This window comes from Manis pentadactyla, chromosome 6, assembly GCF_030020395.1.
Source record: "Manis pentadactyla isolate mManPen7 chromosome 6, mManPen7.hap1, whole genome shotgun sequence".
Taxonomy (NCBI): domain Eukaryota; kingdom Metazoa; phylum Chordata; class Mammalia; order Pholidota; family Manidae; genus Manis; species Manis pentadactyla.
In genome coordinates, this window is record NC_080024.1 from 9,182,054 (window position 1) to 9,203,359 (window position 21,306).

The 21,306-nt window shown below is 43.5% G+C and overlaps 1 protein-coding gene across 1 annotated transcript in view; it reads left to right on the forward strand.

Annotated features, from left to right (window-relative positions):
* Positions 1-21,306, forward strand: part of DNER (delta/notch like EGF repeat containing) — a 285,543-nt gene that overhangs the window by 168,008 nt on the left and 96,229 nt on the right. Inside the window, exon 6 of the mRNA XM_036913020.2 lies at positions 20,771-20,924. Coding sequence (XP_036768915.2) covers positions 20,771-20,924 — 154 coding nt within the window. The remainder of the gene's footprint in view (positions 1-20,770; positions 20,925-21,306) is intronic.

Below are 21,306 nucleotides of genomic sequence, written 5' to 3' on the forward strand. Positions count from 1 at the left end.
AACTGGGTCAAAAGAAGAATCTTGCTTCTGGAGCTGTGGATACATCACACTGAAATAGGCCGAAGGAAGGAAACTGGCAGATAGGACAGAGTGGGCGGGTGCCTGGGTGTAACTGACGAAGGCTGTGGAGGAGGTGGATTCACGCGAGGTGCAGAGGGCTGCAGAAAAGGGGACCCAAGCTTCCTTCTCCCAGGCAAGTGATGTCAGAGGTGTGACAGATGCTTTAAAACACTTCTTATTGGGGTGAAATTCATATAACACAAAACTACTCATTTTAAGGTGAACAATGGCATTTAGTATATTCACAATATTGTGTAACTAGCACCTTTAGTTCCAGAACATTTTTATCACATTAAAAAGAAATGCTGTTCCTGTTAAGCAGTTGCTCCCCATTCCTCTGGATGGAGGCAGAAGATTCAGCTTGCTTCAGGGTGAGCCCTGGTCTAGGCTAGGTCAGCCCTGGGGTATCTGCTCTATCCCAGGTCAGTTTGCTCCCTGTCTCCATAGATTTACCTATTCTGGACATTTCATAGAAATGGAATCATGCCGTATGCAGCCTTTTGTGACCGGCTTCTTTCACTTAGCGGAATGTTTTCAAGGTTCACCCATGTCACAGAAAGTGTCAACTAATGAAATTGCTAGGTTATATGGTAATTTTGTGCTCAGTTTTCTGAGGAATTGTCAAACTTTTCCACAGTGGCTGAACCATCTTATATTCCTACTAGCAATGAATGAGGATTCAAATTTCTCCACATACTCACCAATACTTCCTATTTTCTGTTTTTTTGTTTTTTGGTTTTTCTTCTTGCCATCCTGATGTGCGTGAAGTGGTATCTTACTGTGGCTTTGATTTGCATTTTCCTGATGACTAATGATGTTGACCAGACAGCTGTTTGGTTTGGTTTGGTTTCCAGTCATGTTATGTGTTTTATGTCTTTGAGAAAAACATCTTGAAGTTATAGCCCTTTTGTGCAGGAGATTATAGAAGGCCCAATCTTGGGTACAGAAAGCGAAATAATTGCAGATATCACATGGTCACTGTTGTGCCCCGTTTCCTTGAGTCCCCCGTGCGGAGCCGCAGTCACCAGCCTCAGTCGTGAGATGTAAGAGCAAAACAGGTCTTTATTGCTACTTCGAACTAGGGTCCCAGTGGCCCGTCAAAACACAGGACTTGGTCTGAGACCCTGAACAAAGTTCCCTTTTTGCTTTTATACTGTAGCAAAAAACAGGCAGGGGCTTTCCAAGGGGGGTGGTTTATTGTGACCTTAGCTGATTGGCTGAGGAGGGTTGCTGGGCAGGGTTTCCGTGGGAATGGGCGTGGCTTGAGCAGGAAACTCAAAATGGGGGACACAAAACAAAATGGAGGGACATAGTTATTCAAAATGGAAGACACAAAATGGAGGCAGGGGTCATGTAGGGGACACAGCTATTCAAGATGGCAGACACAAAATGGAGGCAGGGGGTCATGTAATTATTCAAGATGGAGGACACAAAATGGAGGCACATAGTTATTCAAGATGGGGGACACAAAATGGAGGCAGGGTGCCACATTCCCCCCTTTTCTTTTGTGCCTGAGTGGGCATTCTTGTCCCACTATGGGTCTGCATTCAGTTGGTGACATTGGTGGCGATGCAGCTTCAGCTTATGGGGGTTCTGCGGGTGCGCTTTCACTGTCCACTGTTCCCCAGCAGGTGCGGGTGTCTTCTCTGGGTTGGCTCACTGGACATGCGAGTACTGGATCCACGGCCCAATGCCGTCTACCATAAGGGCTGTAGGGGTGGTAAGGAGCACAGCATAAGGCCCTTTCCATCTAGGTTCCAAAGTTTTGGAATGGTGACGTTTTACCCATACTTCTTCTCCTGGTTTGAGGTCATGTTGTGCCTCCTGGTGGCCGGGGCTCCCCCCAACAGCTCATAAGAGGGGCCACACCTCCTGGTGTACTTCCTGCAGCCTCTCCAAGGCTTCCCGAAGGGCCGGGTGTCCCAGGGATTCAGGAGTTGAGGCTGAGCAGGGTAAGATAGGAGGGGGAGCCCCAAACATGATTTCAAAAGGGGTCAGTCCTAACCGATAAGGGGTGTTCCGAGCTTGGAACAGGGCAAAGGGAAGGAGGGTCACCCAATCTCCGCCAGTGTCTAGTGCCAATTTAGTGAGGGTCTCCTTTAGGGTCCAATTCACCCTCTCTACTTGTCCTGAACTCTGGGGGGTGTACCCACAATGCAATTTCCAATTTACCCCCATGTGGGCAGCCACCCTCTGTATAGCCTCTGCGGAGAACACTGGTCCATTGTCTGATCCTGTGGTCAGGGGCAGGCCATATCTAGGCAGGATTTCTTCTAGCAATTTCTTGCCCACTACTAGTGCCGTTTCTCTCTTTGTAGGGAATGCCTCCACCCACCCGGAAAAAGCGTCTACCATCACTAGCAGGTACCGGTACCCATATCGGCCAGGTCTCACCTCAGTGAAGTCTACTTCCCAATGTTGCCCTGGCGCGTGGCCCCGAAGGCGAAGTCCTGTGTGTGTCTCTTTAACTCGGCCCGGTTGCATTACCTGGCATGCAGTGCATGATCTCAAGAGAGCCTGTACGTGGGCCTTGGCCCCCGGGATCCGGATCTTGGCTTTTTCTAAGAGCACTTGAGTCTTCTTCTCACCCAGGTGGGTAGAGGAGTGCAAATTAGTATCTGGTTCCCCAAGGCCTCGGGTAATATTAGCCGTCCACCTTGGTCTCGGTACCATCCGGAGTCCGTTTTCTCTATCCCAGGCTGTCTCTCGATCCACTGCGTGTCTGAGGAGGAGTACTCTGGGGTGTGGGGAAGGGTCCCATACCTGGCGGTGGTATTGGCTTGAGTCCCGACCCCCTCAGTCACTGTCTTCTCCTGCATACATCACCCGATGTCTAGGGGCCTCATCGGGTTTTTGCCCTTCTCGCAGGGCGTGAGGGCGATGCAGACGGGGGCACTCATTCTTCCAGTGCCCCATTTCTTTGCAGTAGGCACACTGGGTGGACTTTAGGTTTCTGGGGAAAGGCCCTTCTTTTTCTTTATTCCAAACTAAGCTGCCATTTCCTGGGCAGGTGCAGCTGTAAACCCCTCTTCCTTTCTCCTGTCTCTCTCCCTTTAAGGGGCCTGAGGAGCCTCAGGGCGGACAGCCATCCTGGACCCCCAAGTGGAAGATGCAGGCTAGTTCCTTTTGATTCTTACGGTTTTCTTCTGCCCTAACTTTCCTCTCTTCTGCCCTAACTTTCCTCTCTTCTATCCAGATCCTGTCCTCTCTCTCCTCGGGGGTCTCTCGGTTGTTGCAGACCCGCTCTGCTATTCAGAGTAGGTCTTGTATAGTCTGTTCCCCGAGTCTATCTATCTTCTGTAACTTTCTCCTGATATCAGGGGCTGCCTGGTTGACAAAAGCTAAGACTAAGGCAGCCCTTGTCTCATCTGCTGAAGGGTCTAGGGGAGTTTATTGTCTAAATGCTTCCATTAATCTCTTGAGGAAAGAAGCTGGGCTCTCGTGGGGTTCCTGTCTAACGGAATTTACCTTGGCCAAATTAGTGGGCTTCCTGGCGGCCACCCGGAGACCGGTTATCAGAGTCTGGCGGTAGACTCGGAGACGCTCCCTACCTTCTGCAGTTTCAAAATCCCAGTCGGGGCGTGTTAAGGGGAATCCTTCATCGATGAGGTGGGGCTGCATGGTGGGACGGCCGTCGATGCCTGGCACCAGTTTGTGAGCCTCCGTGAAGATCCTCTCCTTTTCCTCGGTGGTGAAAAGTACTTGGAGGAGCTGCTGGCAGTCCTCCCCAGTAGGCCTGTGGGTAAAAAGGATAGACTCTACCAGGTCAATAAGACCCTGGGGTTTCTCAGAGAAAGGGGCATTTTGGGTTTTCCAGTTATAGAGATCACTGGAGGAGAAAGGCCAGTATTGATAATTAAGACCCCCATCGGGCCTCCGGGGCCCGATTGCTTGGACCAGAAGGGCTTGGACGTTGGAGTTGTCTGAATCCGTGTCCGTGGAGGCAGAGGATTTGCTAGTCCGGTGTCTACCCCTGGTGCCGAAAGCTGGCCCCCCTGGTAGCTGTCTCTGGGTGGGGCAGGCCCGATTGGGCTCAGGGTCCTCCGGAGGCGGACTGCCGGCCCGCGGATATGGGGGAGGGAGAGGCGGTAACGCTGGCGCAGTGGGTTGGACGCTTCAGCCTCCAAATCAAGAGCAGTAGGATAGGGGGCCGACTCTGAGAGGACCTTGGCGCCTGCCGGCTTCTTGTCGCCGAGGTGGTTGCTATCATGGCTTGGACTGCTGGGGGAGGTGGCCCCGGGGGGGTAGGTGCCGTGGGAGCGGGTGGAGAGAGGAAAGGTGTTAGCCAGCGAGGGGGGTTCTCAACAAGGGACTGCCAGGTGAGTATGTAGGGGACCTGGTTGGGGTGGCCTCCGGACCCTGGGTCCATGACTCTGTCTCAAACTGCCTGAATCACAGAGAGGGTGAAAGATGCCTCTCGGGGCCATCCCACCCCGAGGGCAGCCATTCTGCGGAGCAAAAGGTTATGAGTTTGCTCTTCTGGACTTCCAGACTAAGGTTACGAGCCTTGGTTCTGAAATCAGAAAAATGGTCAGTCATGAGGGTCAGTGGCCAAGATGGCCCTTGCCCCATAGTTGGATGATGGCTGAGAGAGTAAGAGTGATAGAGGGAAGAAGTCAGAACTAGCCAGACAACAATGACAACACAAAACAGGACAATATCACTAACAAAAGTAAATGATGACAACACAAATCAGGACAATAAGACTAACAAAACCAACCAAAAAACAAATCCTTCCAGAAGTCTGACAGAAATATCTTTCAGTTAGTCTTCTCTCTCGAGAAGACTGACCCCAGAGACCCAGGACTGTGCGCTACGGTCCTGAGCCTGCAACAGCCTCCCGGCGCGCTCGCCGGCCCCGGCCTTACGTTGCCCTGAACCAGACGGAGGCAGGTCCTGCTAGGACTTCTGCCCCCTCTATTCCAGCCGGCCTGCGGCTGGCGTGACCAGTCACTTCCCAGATTCAATAAAGACCTTACCCGGTGGCTGCGGCTGCTGCTCCTCACGGGGATCCCGGACGAGCCCCCAAATGTTGTGCCCCATTTCCTTGAGTCCCTGTGTGGAGCCGCAGTCACCAGCCTCCATTGCGAGATGTAAGAGCAAAACAGGTCTTTATTGCTAGTTCAAACTAGGGTCCCAGTGGCCCATCAAAACACAGGACTCTGTCTGAGACCCTAAACAAAGTTTCCTTTTTGCTTTTATACTGTAGCAAAAAACAGGTAGGGGCTTTCCAAGGGGGGTGGTTTATTGTGACCTTAGCTGATTGGCTGAGGAGGGTTGCTGGGCAGGGTTTCCGTGGGAATGGGTGTGGCTTGAGCGGAAAACTCAAAACGGGGGACACAAAACAAAATGGAGGGGCATAGTTATTCAAAATGGAAGACACAAAATGGAGGCAGGGGTCATGTAGGGGACACAGCTATTCAAGATGGCAGACACAAAATGGAGGCAGGGGGTCATGTAATTATTCAAGATGGAGGACACAAAATGGAGGCACATAATTATTCAAGATGGGGGACATAAAATGGAGGCAGGGTCCCACATCACATTGCTCAGATGCAGCAGATTCCAGATTGTTCTGCCTCTGGATGGGGGCATTAATTGAGCTTGCTTCAGTGTGAGCCCTGGTCTAGGCTAGGTCAGCCCTGTGCTGTCTGCTCTATCCCAGGTTATCCTTCTGGGAAACTGTTTAGAAGCTTGTTTATTTCTGGGGCATGTGAGCTAAGGAGATTCAGAGAAGACACCCTAATATTGTCTTGACCAGAAACTGCCCAGGAGCCCACCCCCTATGGGGAAAGGCAGACAGACATGACCCAGCAGCCCTCAGACAGCCATGAGCTATCGTGTGGGTTTCTTCCTTTGGACTGCCTTTCTTGTGCTCCAAGAACAATCCCAAGAAACTTGGCCCAAACCTGCATGTCTGTTGCTCATCAGTAACAGGCAAGTCATTCTGTACTCGGCTTCCTTTCACATGATGGACATTTTGAGGCTTAAGATCAGCATTTAGTTGAGCCACAAGCATTAGTCTTTTCCTAGTTCACACTGGAAGAGAATTTCGTTTAATGATGATTCTGCAGTTAAACAGGATATTTCCAAGTCAGTAAGTACCAGAGAAACTGGCTTCAGAAGGGAATGACAAAGCGCTCTCTGGAATCCAACATCTGCTCAGTAATGGATAAATGGAACAAGGTTACAGCAGGCCCTCTTGGGCCACAGCTGTGAAGCAGTTGACACAACTTTAGTTGGTTTCCACACAATCCTGGGTGGCAAATTCAAGCTGTGTCTTAACCTAAGACAGAGCTGACTATGTGATAGGTGTAGGGGCATATCATTTGGGGGTTGAGCGTGGAGGGAAGGGTGCTGAGTGTGATAGTCATCCGGAAGTCAGCAGAGGCCCTAACCATTGTGGAAAGTTCTAGAGCTGTTCACAGATTTCAAAGGTCATAAATTAGGTAGGACATCAGATCTGCCGTTTATACATCCTGTTTTTGCACAGTCACAACATTTTGGCAGGAAACTGAGAAAGGGAAGCTCATGAACAGAGGAAATACCATAGCAGTTTATACAATACCACTTACACATTCCACAAATAATTATGCATGTGTGTTTAGGTTTATATTTATGGATTTATATATTAATATAAATATATTTATATATTAAGATTTTGCTTTTTCTCTCTTAATTCTATCTCTACATTCTAATGCAGTAACTGCCTTCCTAACTTCACTAGGCTGTTTTTGGTTTTTGTTTTCTGCTAACCATTTTCAGTTCTTTACATGCTTCCTTCATTCCGTTTTGCCTTCTCCTTTTTCTTGTCATTCTCTGCTCTCCGTTTGGTTTAGTATGTATTGAAGTGCTGGTAAGCAAAGTATACTTGGTAGTTGCCATTCAATGGCATCAGGAACAGAGCTGAACAGGGTCAGATAAATCAAGCAAATTAAATGTTGATAGAAGAGGTGTTAATGGTCAGTGGAGACTAAAATATCACAAGAATGAATTGCATCTCATGAGAGCATCCGTTAAGGTGATGATGAAACAGGCTGCTGAGGAAGTTTTCTAGGGGTCTGGAGTGGGGGAAAAAAAGCCTGTGGAAGGTGAACAGTGGCAGAAGTCCCTGTTGGTTTGGACTTGGATTAGGTTAGGGACAGGGCTGCCCCACAGGCCAGGGTCACAGACTATGGAAACTTGTCCTGGAATCTGGCCACTTTTCTTCCAGCTTGAATTATTTTCATTGATTTTTCAACCAAAGCTTGCTCGTCTATTTTTAGGGTTTCTCCACATGTAGAATGTTTTGGGGATAAAAATAGGATATTATGTTGTGATATCTAAAATCAGAAGCAGCAGCCAGATTTGACTTTTGCCTACAGGGCCTTTTCAGGTTGCTAAAACCAATAAACAAAAAATATGGCTTCCATATTTAGATTAGTGTAATAGACTTCTATTTTCTACAGTAAGAACAGCTCATTTTGCAATTTAATCAAATGTCTTTCATTAAATTCTGCTTGGTTTAAATTCACAGAATGCTAAGGAGACATCAGTTTTATCACTAATCCTGGAAGAAAGGATCTCCACTCACCGCAGCCCTGTGACAGGGCCATTTTCTTCCCCTAAATTATTGGCTGAGGATACTGAGTCTCTCAGGAATTAGATGACATGATTTCAGTGAGGGTTGAAATTTTTAAATTGTATAGTACTTCCAAAGGTACTAACATTTTTAGTTTTGTTCAGGTCAGTAAAAAGCATACAAAGGCCTTATTAGTTCTGTCATCTAGTTGGAGAGAGAACTTGAGGCTGTAGCAAATAACCACGTGTTTAACGAGAGCTGTTCCTGTACTTGGTCCAGACAATGTGGGCTTCCACATTTGTACAGACCATTCTGATGAACTATGAGGCTTTGTGGTCCAGAGAATAGTAGAGGGTGGACATCGGGAGAGATCAGGACTCAAGATCTGAACTCTGGTATTTACTGAAATTGTGTCACTTAATTCCCGAGAGCCTCAGTCTCCCCACGTGATGATGGACACGATGAAAATGCCTGTGTCTCAGGATTGTGGCATGTGCAAGGCCTAGAGCTAGCACAGATCCATATAAGTGCTGGAAAAAATCTGAGTGGAACTTGAAATGAGATCATATATGTGGACGTATTTTTGTAAAGTGCTTTACAAATAGAAGGTGCACAGATGATAGGCAAACCAATAGAAATGGCATCTGTTGCCTCCAGGGAGCGCTACCTTGCAGTGGCCCTTGTTGCACTTGGCCTTCCAAACTTGTTCACCTTGGAGTTTCTGCTTCCACTCAATTCTCTCTTGAACTACCTAAGAATGCTCTGGCCTGCACGATTCATTTGACTTTAGTGGAAATCATTTGGGGCTAGATTCACATTTAATTTCCTTCTCAGAGTTCTAATTTTAAAGGGTAGTTGTTGGGAAGAAGTTGATACCTGAGTTTCTGAATCCAAGTCACCAGCATAGGCTCTGTATACTAGCATTTCTTTGGTTTTGTTTTTAAGACCTGTTCTGTGGTAAGAATGGGCGCAGTTGGCTGCAGAAATGGGCCATCAGCTGTTTGCCTTACTTCTTACCCATAGTTTTGAAGTGCTGCTCAGCTAAATGTACTTTTAATTTTGCAGTTAAAAATTAAAATTATTGACAAATATTAATTTGAGCCAGGATTACTCATGAATTTATAATTGTTCCCCAAGATTAAAGGGTCTTCTAAAAAATAGCAAAACTATTGGTTGCCGTCCAACAGTGGTAGGAGATAAATTTATTTTTTGATTTTTATTATGAAGTTCTTTACTTTTGAACTGAAAGTTCCTTTTTAAAAAAAATGCTTTTAAGAAATAAAAGTAATTTGACATTGGTTCCATCTCACTGCCTGTGCTGTTGGACAGAAGGCAGTGGGCTGGGGGCGCCTACTTGGTGTGAGAGTCAAGGATATCCGGGGAGGTCCCTTCATTCCAAATTTCTTTGACACACCAGCCTGGAGGGATGCCTACAGTCCTGCTAGTTGAATTTAATTCCTATGGAATAAAGGCATGATTTCCTATTTAAATGTAAATGTCCCTAAAATGGTATCACATTAAGGTATTATCTATCACTAAAAGTGGGATAACTTAGTTTAGCCAGGGGTTGATTCTAGTAGGAGAGAGAATAGCAGATAATACTACAAGGCAGATGCCGTCTGGAGGTGTGCGGAGAAGAGGGACTGCGTTCGCAGAGGTGAGGTCTGTCTGCAAGCCTGAGCCTTGTGTTTCGCTCTCACTTCTCCCTCATTTAGGAACAGGGTCCATCCGTCTGAGACAGATGTTATGCCAAAAAGAGTAGTTTTATTTCGGAGGAGCCTGAGAGGCTCTGGAAGTGCTCAACTGATGACAGGAGTGGCCTTGAGCCTTTTCTATAGCAAAAGCCCATTTATGCAGTCCTCCGAGAAGGCGGGAATCTGGGCCAGCTCTGAGGACTTTTTTTTTCTTTCCAACATGAGCATGTAAAGATTATAATTAGAAACAGTTATTTGTGATTGGCTTCCCAACTGAGGGCTGTCAGATACCACAGCCACAGTGCAAGTGTACTGGCCTTTGTCAGAGGCTGTGTACGTGAAAGAGGACGTGAGCTGAATGCTTTTCCAGCACTTTCATGATCTGTGCTGGCCCAGTGACTTCCACCTCCCCACAGCCCTGTGACATGGACATTTCGCCATCCGCATCTGATCCTGAGGCTCTGGGGAATTAAGTATGCATTTCCTTTTTTTCCCCAAATAAAGAACCTAAGTCCAATATCCAATTTTAAGAGTTCTACATGAGTTAGACAAGAAACTACCAGCATCAAAATGAAAGGAAGACATGAGCAGCGTTCAGGTTCTTATATTTAAAATTTGTGTGCAGATTTTTCTCTCTTACTCAGAATGGGAGGATTAAATTATCACATGAAGGACATTGTTTCATGTGAATATTACAGATTAATAGAAACAGTTTGAAGGTAAGCAAGAGTCACTTTGCCTGTGAACTTACCTATTTCTTTTGCTGCCCTGAGTTAGATGTTTGATGACTTTCTTCTGGAAATTATTACAATGAATCTTCTCTAATTATCCTGGAGAAACACATTTATTAGATATAACCTGCCTTTTGTTCAATATTAAAATGATGAAAGCCACAAACACTTAATGAGATAAGATTTAATTAAAATGAACGATAAGACCTTCCCACCTATGCTCGTGTTATTTTGGTTTGTGTGAGTGTGAATTCAGCAAAGTAAGAAATGCATCTGTCAGATCAGGGACTCTGTATGAATAAAATATTTCTCAATAAAACCAAAGAATAGTTTTTTTTGCCCTCCAAATACTGAGGAAATGTTTTCAGTCAAATTCCATAGTCTCAGGGATGATATAATCAAGACAAACCTCTTAGAATTTAGTCTATGATATTAATATTCTAGATTTAAATGTGTATTCTTATTTTAGTAGGCAAAGAGCTGAAAAATTGCATTCATTCTCCATAAGGAAGGTTGAATCGATTCTTTATATCAACTTGGTGCTGTTTTACTTTTTTACTTATTTACAGCGTCTCTCGGATAGGATTTGAGACTGTCTGCAGAAGTATATAAACTATAAAACAACCTATTAAGAGGCAAACAGATGTGAAGATTGAAGCGAAGGAGGATTATAGGTTCAAAGGGAGAGTAAAGCTAGGTTAAAGTCATACATGGACAGAGAGAGACCCGCATACTGGCTCAAGATTGCAGTTGGGGACATCACCCCCGTGGGTTAGCTGTGGCCCGTGAATGTAGTTGACCACATATATGAAGGAGTCGAAAGGGAATGAGGAGGAACAGGGGGCAGGGAAGGCAGAAGAAGGAAGAACCGCACACCTGAGGGATGCTGTGAGAGGAGCTGCGTCCCGAGAGCAGCCGACCCACAGGTGGAGCTCTTCAGGTGTGCACCCCCCCGTCTCTGGGGTGAGAGCATCAGGTGGCGACAGGGCTTCATCCCCAAAAGCCAGGAGCTGCCCGCCTCGGGACCGACCCCAGGATAGACCCAGAGCAGCTGGAGTGTCTCGCGCCAGGGCGGGGCCCTGGGCCTCTCTGTGAGGGGCAGGTGCTGTACCTTCTCCTGCACCTGGTTCACATGCAGCTCCGGCATGGTTTCCATGTCTGTTTGAGGACTTGACTGCAGCAGTCCCTGTCTGCATGATTTGACAGGTCAGTACATCTTAGTGGGAAAAAAAAAAGATTGGGGCTTTGATGATTTTATCCAAGCCTAATTTCTAATCTAACCTGTGAGTTGATTTCTTGGTTTTCATTACCTGGCTCAGGAACTGGGGAGAGGGCTCAGTCAACCACTCATCCTGTGTCGCTAATACAACCATTGTAAGTGGCTGTACTGAACCCCTGTGCTGTGGGGTTGGTGCTCTTGAATGTCTGTTGTAGCATTTTAGATCTTTAAACAGTTATATATTTTAAATGACAACATAAATAATAGACTCTTTGAGTTACAGCACTTCCCCGTTAATTTTCTCCTGTTACTGAATTGAGGTCCAACAGGAAACAAGGTAACAAATAATATAAATTATGGGCCCAAGGTCAAAGAGGTGGAAGGACCAGGAATAGGATCTCTGCAAACAACGTAGTATTTTCCGTTACTATGCTGCCTGGTTGTCTGTGGTTCACTTTTAATGTCTAGAGCAGGTACTAGAATCAGATTACCTGGGTTCAAACTTCAACTTTTCAATTTATTAGCTAGCAGATGTTGGTCAATTTACTCATCCTCTCTGTGCCTCAGTTTCCTCAAATATAAAATTGGAATAACGATAACAATGAGGATACCCACATTTTGCAAAGCCCTAATAACAGTGCCTGGCATTTGCAGAGTGTTCTATAAATGTTTACAGTGAAGTCGAGGGTGAGGATGACAATGACACAGATTTATTTCTCCAACTGGATTGTCAATCCCTGGAGCACATGAACTCTACCTTATGTGTCTCTGTAAGTGCAGCACCATTCTCTCCACACAACTGTTGTTCAGTGAGTAATGGCTGTGCTTTAGGATAATGATTTGAATATAAAAAAGCACCAGTTATTTGTGAAAGACTGAAAGCAGCATTTGAGGAAGACCACTCTGAAAATAGTTGGAGGAATAAGCCAGAGCGGAGGGTGGGTGAGTGTTATGGGCTGACCTGTATTCCTGCAAAAGTCATTATGTCGAAGTCCTAACCCCTGAGTACTTCAGAATGTGATTGTATTTGGAGAGTGAGCCTTTAAAGAGGTAATTAAGTTAAAATGAGGTCATTTAATTTAGGGACTTAGGATGGCCTCTAATCCAATATATCTGGTGTCCCTGTAAGAAGAGGAGCCTAGGACACAGGAAGGCTTTGTGGAGAGTCAGAGGAGATGGTTATCTATGAGGCCTCCCAAGAAACCAACCTTGCTGCTACCTTAATCTGGGCTTTCCCAGCCTCCAGAACCATGAGACAGTACGTTTGTTTCCAAGCCACCGTCTGTGGTACTTCAGTATGGCAGTCCTAGCACACTAGCATGGGGAGAGTAGGAAAGAAACCCAAGAGGTAGTTGTTAGCACCTCAGAGGGCATGAAACCACTTGGACTAGGAGAGCGACAGTGGGGATTTGTGGCCTAGATGGAACTGAAACCAGGGTCCACCAGCTCAAAGAAGAGGCGTTTGGAGGTCATCATCCCCTGTAAGTTCCCTCTCGGTGCACAGATGCTCCCATCAGCCCCTCCTCAGAATGTTGTTTGAACCTTGCTGCTCATACTTGGTAACTTAATTCTTTGCATTTCTGAATCTTAAATTGTAAGAATGTCTTTACAGTGAAACCAAACCTGCCTCCTTCTGCCTCTGACTAGCTGTGTGACTTGAGCCGGCTACTTAAATTCTTTGATCTGTTTCTTCATTTGTAAAATAGAAAACTAATACTGATATTGTAAGACTGTTGGGAGGATTAAGTGAATCCTTGCGTGGCACTAGGCATATGGCAGGAGCTTTCTTCTGTAGATGTTAGTTTTGTACCCTGCTCTGTCCCTACCTGCTTCCCTCCATTAGAAAAGTTACCACTGGTTTATCGCCTTTGCTCTATATTGAAGAATGTAATTCATAGTGAGTTTTCCATCTGAGTAATTTGAGGAGGATGTTGGAAGGATGTCTATTCTTCAGTGAGTCCTGCTCATCAGTAATTTATACATCAAAATGTCTATTAAAGCAGCTTCTTTACCATTTTCTTTGCTGTAGCAAAGACAATAACTAGAAGGCTAAGTGGAATTTTAAAATAAGAAGATAGAATGGTATGTGATTTCCTTGTGGGGTCAGGCTATTTTTTGGAGGGTAGAATTAAATACAGGATGAATTTTCAATGACATTCATTTTTTTTAAGTCAAATTTTACTTTTAATGGATTAGAACATCGCAGCAACAAAATATGTGGGTGTTGGTGAATTGAAGATCAGGGCTGATTACATGGAAATCTAATGTCTAATTATGGCCGTGCTCAGAGCGCTGAGAACACATCAGTTGCTAGGATATGGTTGGGAAATTGCTTTTGAACTTCTCCGTTCTGCCAATCCATGCATCCAGTTTTAGGAAGAAAGACTTATACAAAATTACTTGAAAAACATTTACTTTCTGCTCCCTTGAGTAGTAAAGTAAACCTCAGTGTCCTTTGGAAAGAAAGAGCAAGGTTCTCATCCATTATTACTTTTATTATTTATAATTTAACATTTAAACCAAAGAAATGAATTCTAGGAATTCATGAATGTCAAGCCTTGAATTTAATGTTTAGATAACTGCATGTTTCTAAGCTTACTTAAAAAAAAAATGCTACTACATTAATGATTAATGAACCCAAAGAAGAGGAATAGTATGCCTGTGACTAGTGGGGAAATAAGGTTATGAGCTATAAGCAGTGTGAGTGTGTTGTTTAAATTACATGTGTAATGAATGAATAGTAAGATCCAGACAAGAAATAAGAATTTTAAAAATGTAATTCATAGTGAGTTTTCTGTTGAGATGGTTCCCTGTGTTCCCAGCAAGAGGCAACAATTTGTCTTTATGGCTCCGTTCCAGGTGTTCTTGTGTGGCCTGGGCTCAGGGAAAGGCATTTATAGGGACTTTAACATTATAAATAGATTTATCTGATAGTCTCTTAAATTTTATGTTCAAATAATCCTGTCTCTTGAAATACTAAATCTGGGTTTAGTAAAAGGCTAAATTCTACCTGTCTGAAAGAACATGCTAGACTGATAGAGGTCACCTTTGCTTCATCAAATAAAAATGTATGCTGGGGTTACTGCTTTTATCTAGATTTCTGTGCTTGTCAAGTGTATGATTTCAGATCCGAATGACTACCTGGTGTGGTTCCTGGGAGCTGGAATAGCAGGTCCTTGCTGAGAATCATCCGGATGAGGCTTCTGTGGTCTCGTCGCCACAGATTCAGGGTCACTGCATTTGGGGCGGTGATACAGCTCGGGCTAGAAGCTGACTGTCGCTACAGGGTTACAGGGGTTAGTCGGGACTTATTACCTTCCTTTCCTAATGTCTGCTTAGGGCAGTATAAGCTCTCTGCAAAAGAGTCTGCAAAAGGCCTTAACTTGGTGAATTATCCTCATGGACAGTTGCAGCTGGAGCTCTTCCTGAACTGTGTTCAGAAAGATTCCAGAGCTTTTCATTGCTAGGAAACAGACCTACTTTTGGACCCTGCCAGTGTATAAAGAACTAGTTTGAGAAATCTTACAAATTTTTACCCACAGGCTCCATAAGCAGGAATTACACTCACCCAGCTAATGTCTGGGCTAGGTGTTCCCTGCTTGTGAGCCCAGTGTGCTAGGGATACTGAGGCAGCCATGCCTCCCCTTGGCATGGGAATGGCTGAGCCTTTTATTCAAGAAGACTTGATCATTTAGAGGGAAATATGCTCAGTTACATGATTCAAGGTGTTTACAGAAGAATACACGTCAGTCCCTTAGGGCAAGCAGAGCTCTTCCCAACATTTGTGTATGAAATAAATTTCTGGGCTGGGACTTTACATACGGGGACTTGGTGATGTGCACACAGTGTGTACCACAACATCCCTGCAGCAAATACACAGCAGAGACCTCACAGAGGAGCTGGACACAGGGCACTGCAATATGATTCTAATGTGCCAAAGTTTATCTTTCCTTTTTGGGTACTTATACTTAGCCAGACTCTTAAAAAAAACAACACATTTTTAATTATGAAAATTTCAAACATATAAAGATAAAGAGATTCATTTGGCAAACCACCATGTCTGCGTCACCCAGTTTGAACAGTTATCAACCAATTAGCTAGAGTTTTGACCTTGCCCATGTTTAGACATTTCACTATGAATAGCCCAGATGTTGCTTGCAACCAGGCTGGCCCATGATGGAAACTGAAATTGATATCCAGACAGTCCCTTTGCCAGGGGTGGCTTAAATAATCTCCTTTCCATTTTTAGAGATTTAGAGGCCCGTTTATCACCTTTTGGCTTGGATTGTCCTAATTCTTGCTTCAGTAACCCCTTTCATACGAATGTGTGGTCGAAGAACGTTAAAGAGGCTATGATGTTAACTTAACAAGACACAAGATCCTCAGAGACAGACAAGAAGTAGCCTCCTTACCTGCACAGGACTCTACTATAAGTGTACCTTTAAGCAGCCTATTATAGGTCAGCTTAATTCCATGAACACTCAAACACCTAGTATGTATGAGTACCTAAAGTCCCAGATGTCAAGGACCTTCAATTCTGGTGAAGAATCACCCAAAGTTTTCAAGTCTGTTCATAAATGATTAGGTGCTATATGTACAAGAGATGCTTTCAACTCCCAGAAAGGATATTTTTACTCTATTGTGAGGCCTTATTTGAATACATTTGGCATTATTTTTAAGACTAAAGGAGATTAGAATCAGTGAGGCAAAAGGACAGTCTATGACGCAGATAAGGAAGGCAGCCAGACAGCAGGGAGGACATAGAAAAACTATACAATCTGGAGCAAAAGCTAAAATACTACAGTAGTTGGGAGGGTATTTTAGAGGAAGGGTGAAGGGCCCCCTCACATGCATCTGTGGTACCCAGAGACCATCACAGTGATTATAGGACAATATGTAGCCGTGAGTGGAAACGGATTTGGGATTGGATGATAGGGGTTTAAGCCTTGACCTTATACTTGCTGTCCGGGACACCTTAAGTAACTTACTTGACCTCTGTTGCATGTGTTCTCAGTTCCTAGTGGATTTGATAACACCCGCCTGACAGGTGTGGTGATGATTAATGAGATACCTCAATGCAGGCAAGCTCTATAAACGGTGAGATTCAGGTCTAGGCAGCTGGGGTTTGTACATTCATGCTGATGTCACTGGGACACCAAAAGAGATACTCGTGTTTTCTACACTTTAAGGGAGAAAGTAAAATAAAATGGATAAATTCTGACTTTGAAAGGGAGAAGTAAAGCCCCTCAGAAGCTTCTCTCCCAGGGAAGGTCTATTCGTGACAGTCAGGCCTTACTGACGGGTGAAAGCAAAGAATGAGACAGAAAATGGAAGTTGGGGCTAGATTGCCAAGGGTCTTGTGCAGTTCGCTGGGGAATTTAGCCTTATTTATTCATGCATTTGGTTCCCTATTTCATAAAGTGTTGAAACATAAAAATACAAAAAATAAAAGACAGACTCAGAAGATATAAATCAGAAAGCAATATCCAAGTTAGGAAGAAGAAAAGTCATACAGGTCGCAGAGCCCTAGATCGTTGTTGAAGTTGGATTTCCCACAGAATCTGAGTGAACCGCAGCCACACAGAGGAGGGTGAACCTGCCGGTCACACCAGCGCCCTGCTCGGGAGCGCACAGCATCGGTTCTCACCATGGCAAAACCGTTCCTGGTGCATAAATGACGGAATTTTCTTGAGTAGGACTTTATCAGAGAAGCACAAAATAACATATATAAAGTTGTCACCACCATCCTTGTGGTAAATACAGTATGTTTAATAGGGATGTTTATTATAGGGACCTTCTCTTCCCCTTGCCCACTTCATTTCCCAGCAGCATTTATCCCTAGTTGACTGCATCATCTGCTCGTCCACTTTGTGTTTCGCCAGCCACTTTCACTGTATTTCCTGGAGAATGTGTCTCGATGGGAGAATTGTGTTCACGTTTGTGTTCCAACTCCCAGAACAGGACCTGATACACAATAAGTACTCAGTAAATAATGAATGCAGGTATGACCGAAGTTTTTTAACCTAGAACTTTCCAAAGTACTGTCTGAGAAGGTTTCATTAATATATACATGGAATATTTGACTTCAAGCTGTTGAAAATTGAGTTTCTGCATTGGGTGTTGAAATTAAGCTCTGGCAGTCTTTTTTCATTTTACTTGAAAAATACTTTTACATATAAATATAGAATAATTTTGCAAGGAAATGTCTTTCTGTAACTTAGCTAAGCTTCTACTTTTAAGTAAGTCCATCAGACCTAGATTAGTGATATCATAATAAATTAAATATCCCAAGGTTGGTATAACAGTTTACAACTTTCAGTGATCAACCACAGTTTTTCACAGCAAATAGGCTAACAACATAGTTTCCTAATAAAGATTCATGACCTCTTAATAAGTCAACAGTCTTGAAACTATTAAAATAAACCTTTAAATCTTATAGCAAACTCTTAGTTCTTAGAAAATAGACTTAGGAAGAAATCTAACTTTATGGATTACTTAACTAAAATTTTTTGGTCCTGGGTATGTAAATATTCATTAACCTTTTTCCACATCCACCTATCGAAGTCTTAGAATCAATCCAGTGTTTTGCTTGGTCAAAAGCAATTGTTTCAAGAGCTTCTTAAAGTTTATTTCAGGCTTCCTGCTTAAAACTAATCAAAACCAAATGTGTGGCTTCTGTTTTCGCTTTATATTTAATCAAACGTGACTCAAAGATCTTTGATTTGGGGCTTTTAATAATTTCTTTTCACAAGGAACATATTTTCCATGGAACTCAACAGATGAATTATATGCAAAGTCTATCCCCCAGATGACCAAGGAATTTATCTGTAATATGGAATGTCTGGATACAAACCAAGTCAATTTTAGAGGACAGCTGCCAAAAATAATGAAATGTAGTAATTATTGTGATGCTGTGGCCCACTTTGGAATTATATGCCCTGGGCAGGCTCAAAGATGATCACCAATCTGCAGAAGCCCAGAGGGCTCCAGACACGTCTGCAAATATCGAAGGTGTACTCAGTTGTACATTTGAACAAAAACAAGATTTTCCTTAGAGGACAGTTCTGGAAAAGGAGTTTCCTATTTCAAGGCTGCCTTTCTGACTGTCCCTGATGCTGTTTCTCCCAGTTTTCAACTACATAATCTATGCAAACACACACAAAAGGAAAAAACTCACAACATATGAAAAGCAGATAGGAAATCAACTATTGGTAAGATGCAGAGGGAATTTCCATTTGCCACAAGGGTATAAGAGATGATAGAAATAGAAGGCAGAAAGTTTAAGTCTAGCTTAAGAAGAAAAAGCCATTTCTTTTATTCTAGTTGTTCAAGTTTCTAAATAAAATTAAAGAATGTGTTCTTGAACTAAAGAAGAGGTCATACAGATTACAAGGATATGTCATATTCCCCTTGTGTTCAATTAAAATATTAAATTAACAACATTCAATTAACGTTCAGTTAACAGATTATATTAATACAAATTAATATTAATATTCAATTAGCATGTTCAATTAACAATTGAAATGTAGTCAGAAAACAATAGAAACACAACTACATAAAATCTTGTGGTTTGGTTAAGTTAAATGTCATGTTTGTCTGGCCTCTTGCTTGGCTGCTGAGACCAGGGGTCCATTTACTTCTGGCTTAATCACAGTCAAGAGGCATCCTATTATAGTATAAACTATGATTTCACTGTGCAGGGGACAGTTTTTCTTAGAAAAGGAGTCTGTTAGGGGTGGGCCACGTTAGGTGGAAGGCACTAGAATTGTTAACTACAAACAGAACTCAGCCACAAAACAATTTTGCATAATGACCTCTGTGAGTGTTCTTTCCAGGAATGAAAGTTTAAGTCAGTAGTAGGAAATTTAAACATTAAATTCACATATGGATAGGTCAAAGATAAAATAAAAATAAAAAATTTTTTAATAGAAATGGCATTTGGCCAAGTTCAGTCATCATTTTAGCATTCTACTTACTGGTAAATTCTACAAACCAACCTTTGAAACCAAAGTCACTCTGTAAGAGATGCTAGTGTGAGTGACTCAAAGGACTGGAGAAGGGAAGGTGACATTATCATTCTTTGCAATTGATATGCAGTTTTGGGGGGCTTTGTTTTATCTAGATAACTGCTGGAATCCACTAAAAACTCTGCCCTGTACTGAGAGCTCAGTGTGATGACGGGTAATGTAACTAGCATTTTATGTATCAGTCATAACCACTAACAGTATAACAGATATTACAAGAAAGGTTTGAGGAAAATATCTCATTCACAATAGCTCCAAAGAAATCTAAATATGCAGTAGCAAATTTATCAAGAAATGGACAAGAATTATTAAACTTGTTGAAAGACAATATAATATTAAAGAGAAGAACGGACAAGTTTTTCCTCTTCCAGGAGAAAGAAAGGCTCTTGTGTGCTTGGGGCGGTACTGGGTGGGGGGCCTGAGCTGACAACACGTGGAGAGTCAGGGGGAGTCGGTCTCCAAGATTAGGGGCAGGAGGCTGGGCCTCGAGGGGGTGGGAGGGTGGGCTCAGGGTACTGTGGGTGGGGCTTTGGGACGGTAGAGATTAAAACACCTGCCAGGTGTATGAGGCTTGGCAGAGAAATGGAAAAATGCTTTTGTCTGTTTTGTTTGATTTTTTTTTTAATGTAGTAAGGTTTGCTTATGCCAATCTCCTTTGCCACCTCCTCTCTTCATGAAAATCTGCAATAATCATCCATGTTGCTTCCCACAAGCTTTGGAGCCAGGTTAGTGTTTCTCTTAGACATGTTACCTCCCTCAGGCCCGTATGAAGAAGGGAACAGTAAGGCTCAGTTTTATTTGGACTTTTCGACTACATCAACAAGGAAGCTTCCGATTACATGCAGTCCTCTGGGTCTGAGCCATGATCTTTCACTAAGATAATGTTAATATCATAAACCAAACGAAAAGGTTACTTGAATTATACTGTTTTTATTTTCCATTGCACTCAGATCATTTGCAGGGATCCACATTGAGGCTAATTTCCAGGGTGATTCAGAGAATTTTCTCAGTGCTTGGAAGGGTGCCTGAGGGGGACATCGGATGACACCTTTGTTGCCAGTGCTCCAGTGCTGTCCTGTGCTGAGGGCTTTTGGTTGGTCGGAGGGACACCTAGGTTAATGGCTGTAGGACAAAATACCTGCTTTAGAAGCACTGCTGTTTCCATGTTAGGTCAGCAAAAACGCATGCTTACAACACACATATCCATTCCATTTCTATTTTAGTAAGATTGAAAATGGTTGGGGGAAATATTCATAAAGATAGAATGAGAAAAATGGATGTTTGAAATTAAACTGTAGAGAAATATATACCATTTCTTTTAAAGCTGTGATTTCAATTAGATCATGATCTAAGTAATGTGATTAAAACACTCTGCTGGTATAATTCTAAAAAGAAGTGGTGCTTATGAATTTTGAGTTTCACAGCCAAAGCATACATTTTAGACGAATCAAGTAACACACACTGTGTGTTTTTTGTTCTAGGCAACTTTTTCCTGCGACTGTGATGAACAATACGTGGGTGCTTTCTGTGAAGAGTTTGATGCCTGCTGGGGGAAACCCTGCCGGAACAACGGGACCTGTGTGGATGCGAATGAAAAGCAAGATGCGAGCAATTTCACCTGCACCTGCCTTGCTGGTAGGGTTTCCTTAGCTAATAGTTAGTAATATCTCTCTTATGCAGGGTTAAGAATGTACACTTATTAATTAAGCCTGCTTACACAATCCACTGCCAGCTGTTGGACAAGGAAACTTTAAGCTCGATCCATCAGACTGTGCTTTGTATACTAGGCAATGGAAGAAGGGAGTCCGCACGGGTTTAAACCTCATGTCCCACGGCTGGCTTTCTGACCTCAGGATGGTTCCATCTTAAGAGTCCACAATTTTTTATTCTGGCATACTAATTTTCTTGGTCAGAGGCCTAGATTTTCAAAAACAATTCTGCAAGTATGTACTGACTGTGGGCTGTGCTGCCCTGGGTGATGAATAACTGCAGTAACTGAAGTAGAATCTAGGATGGC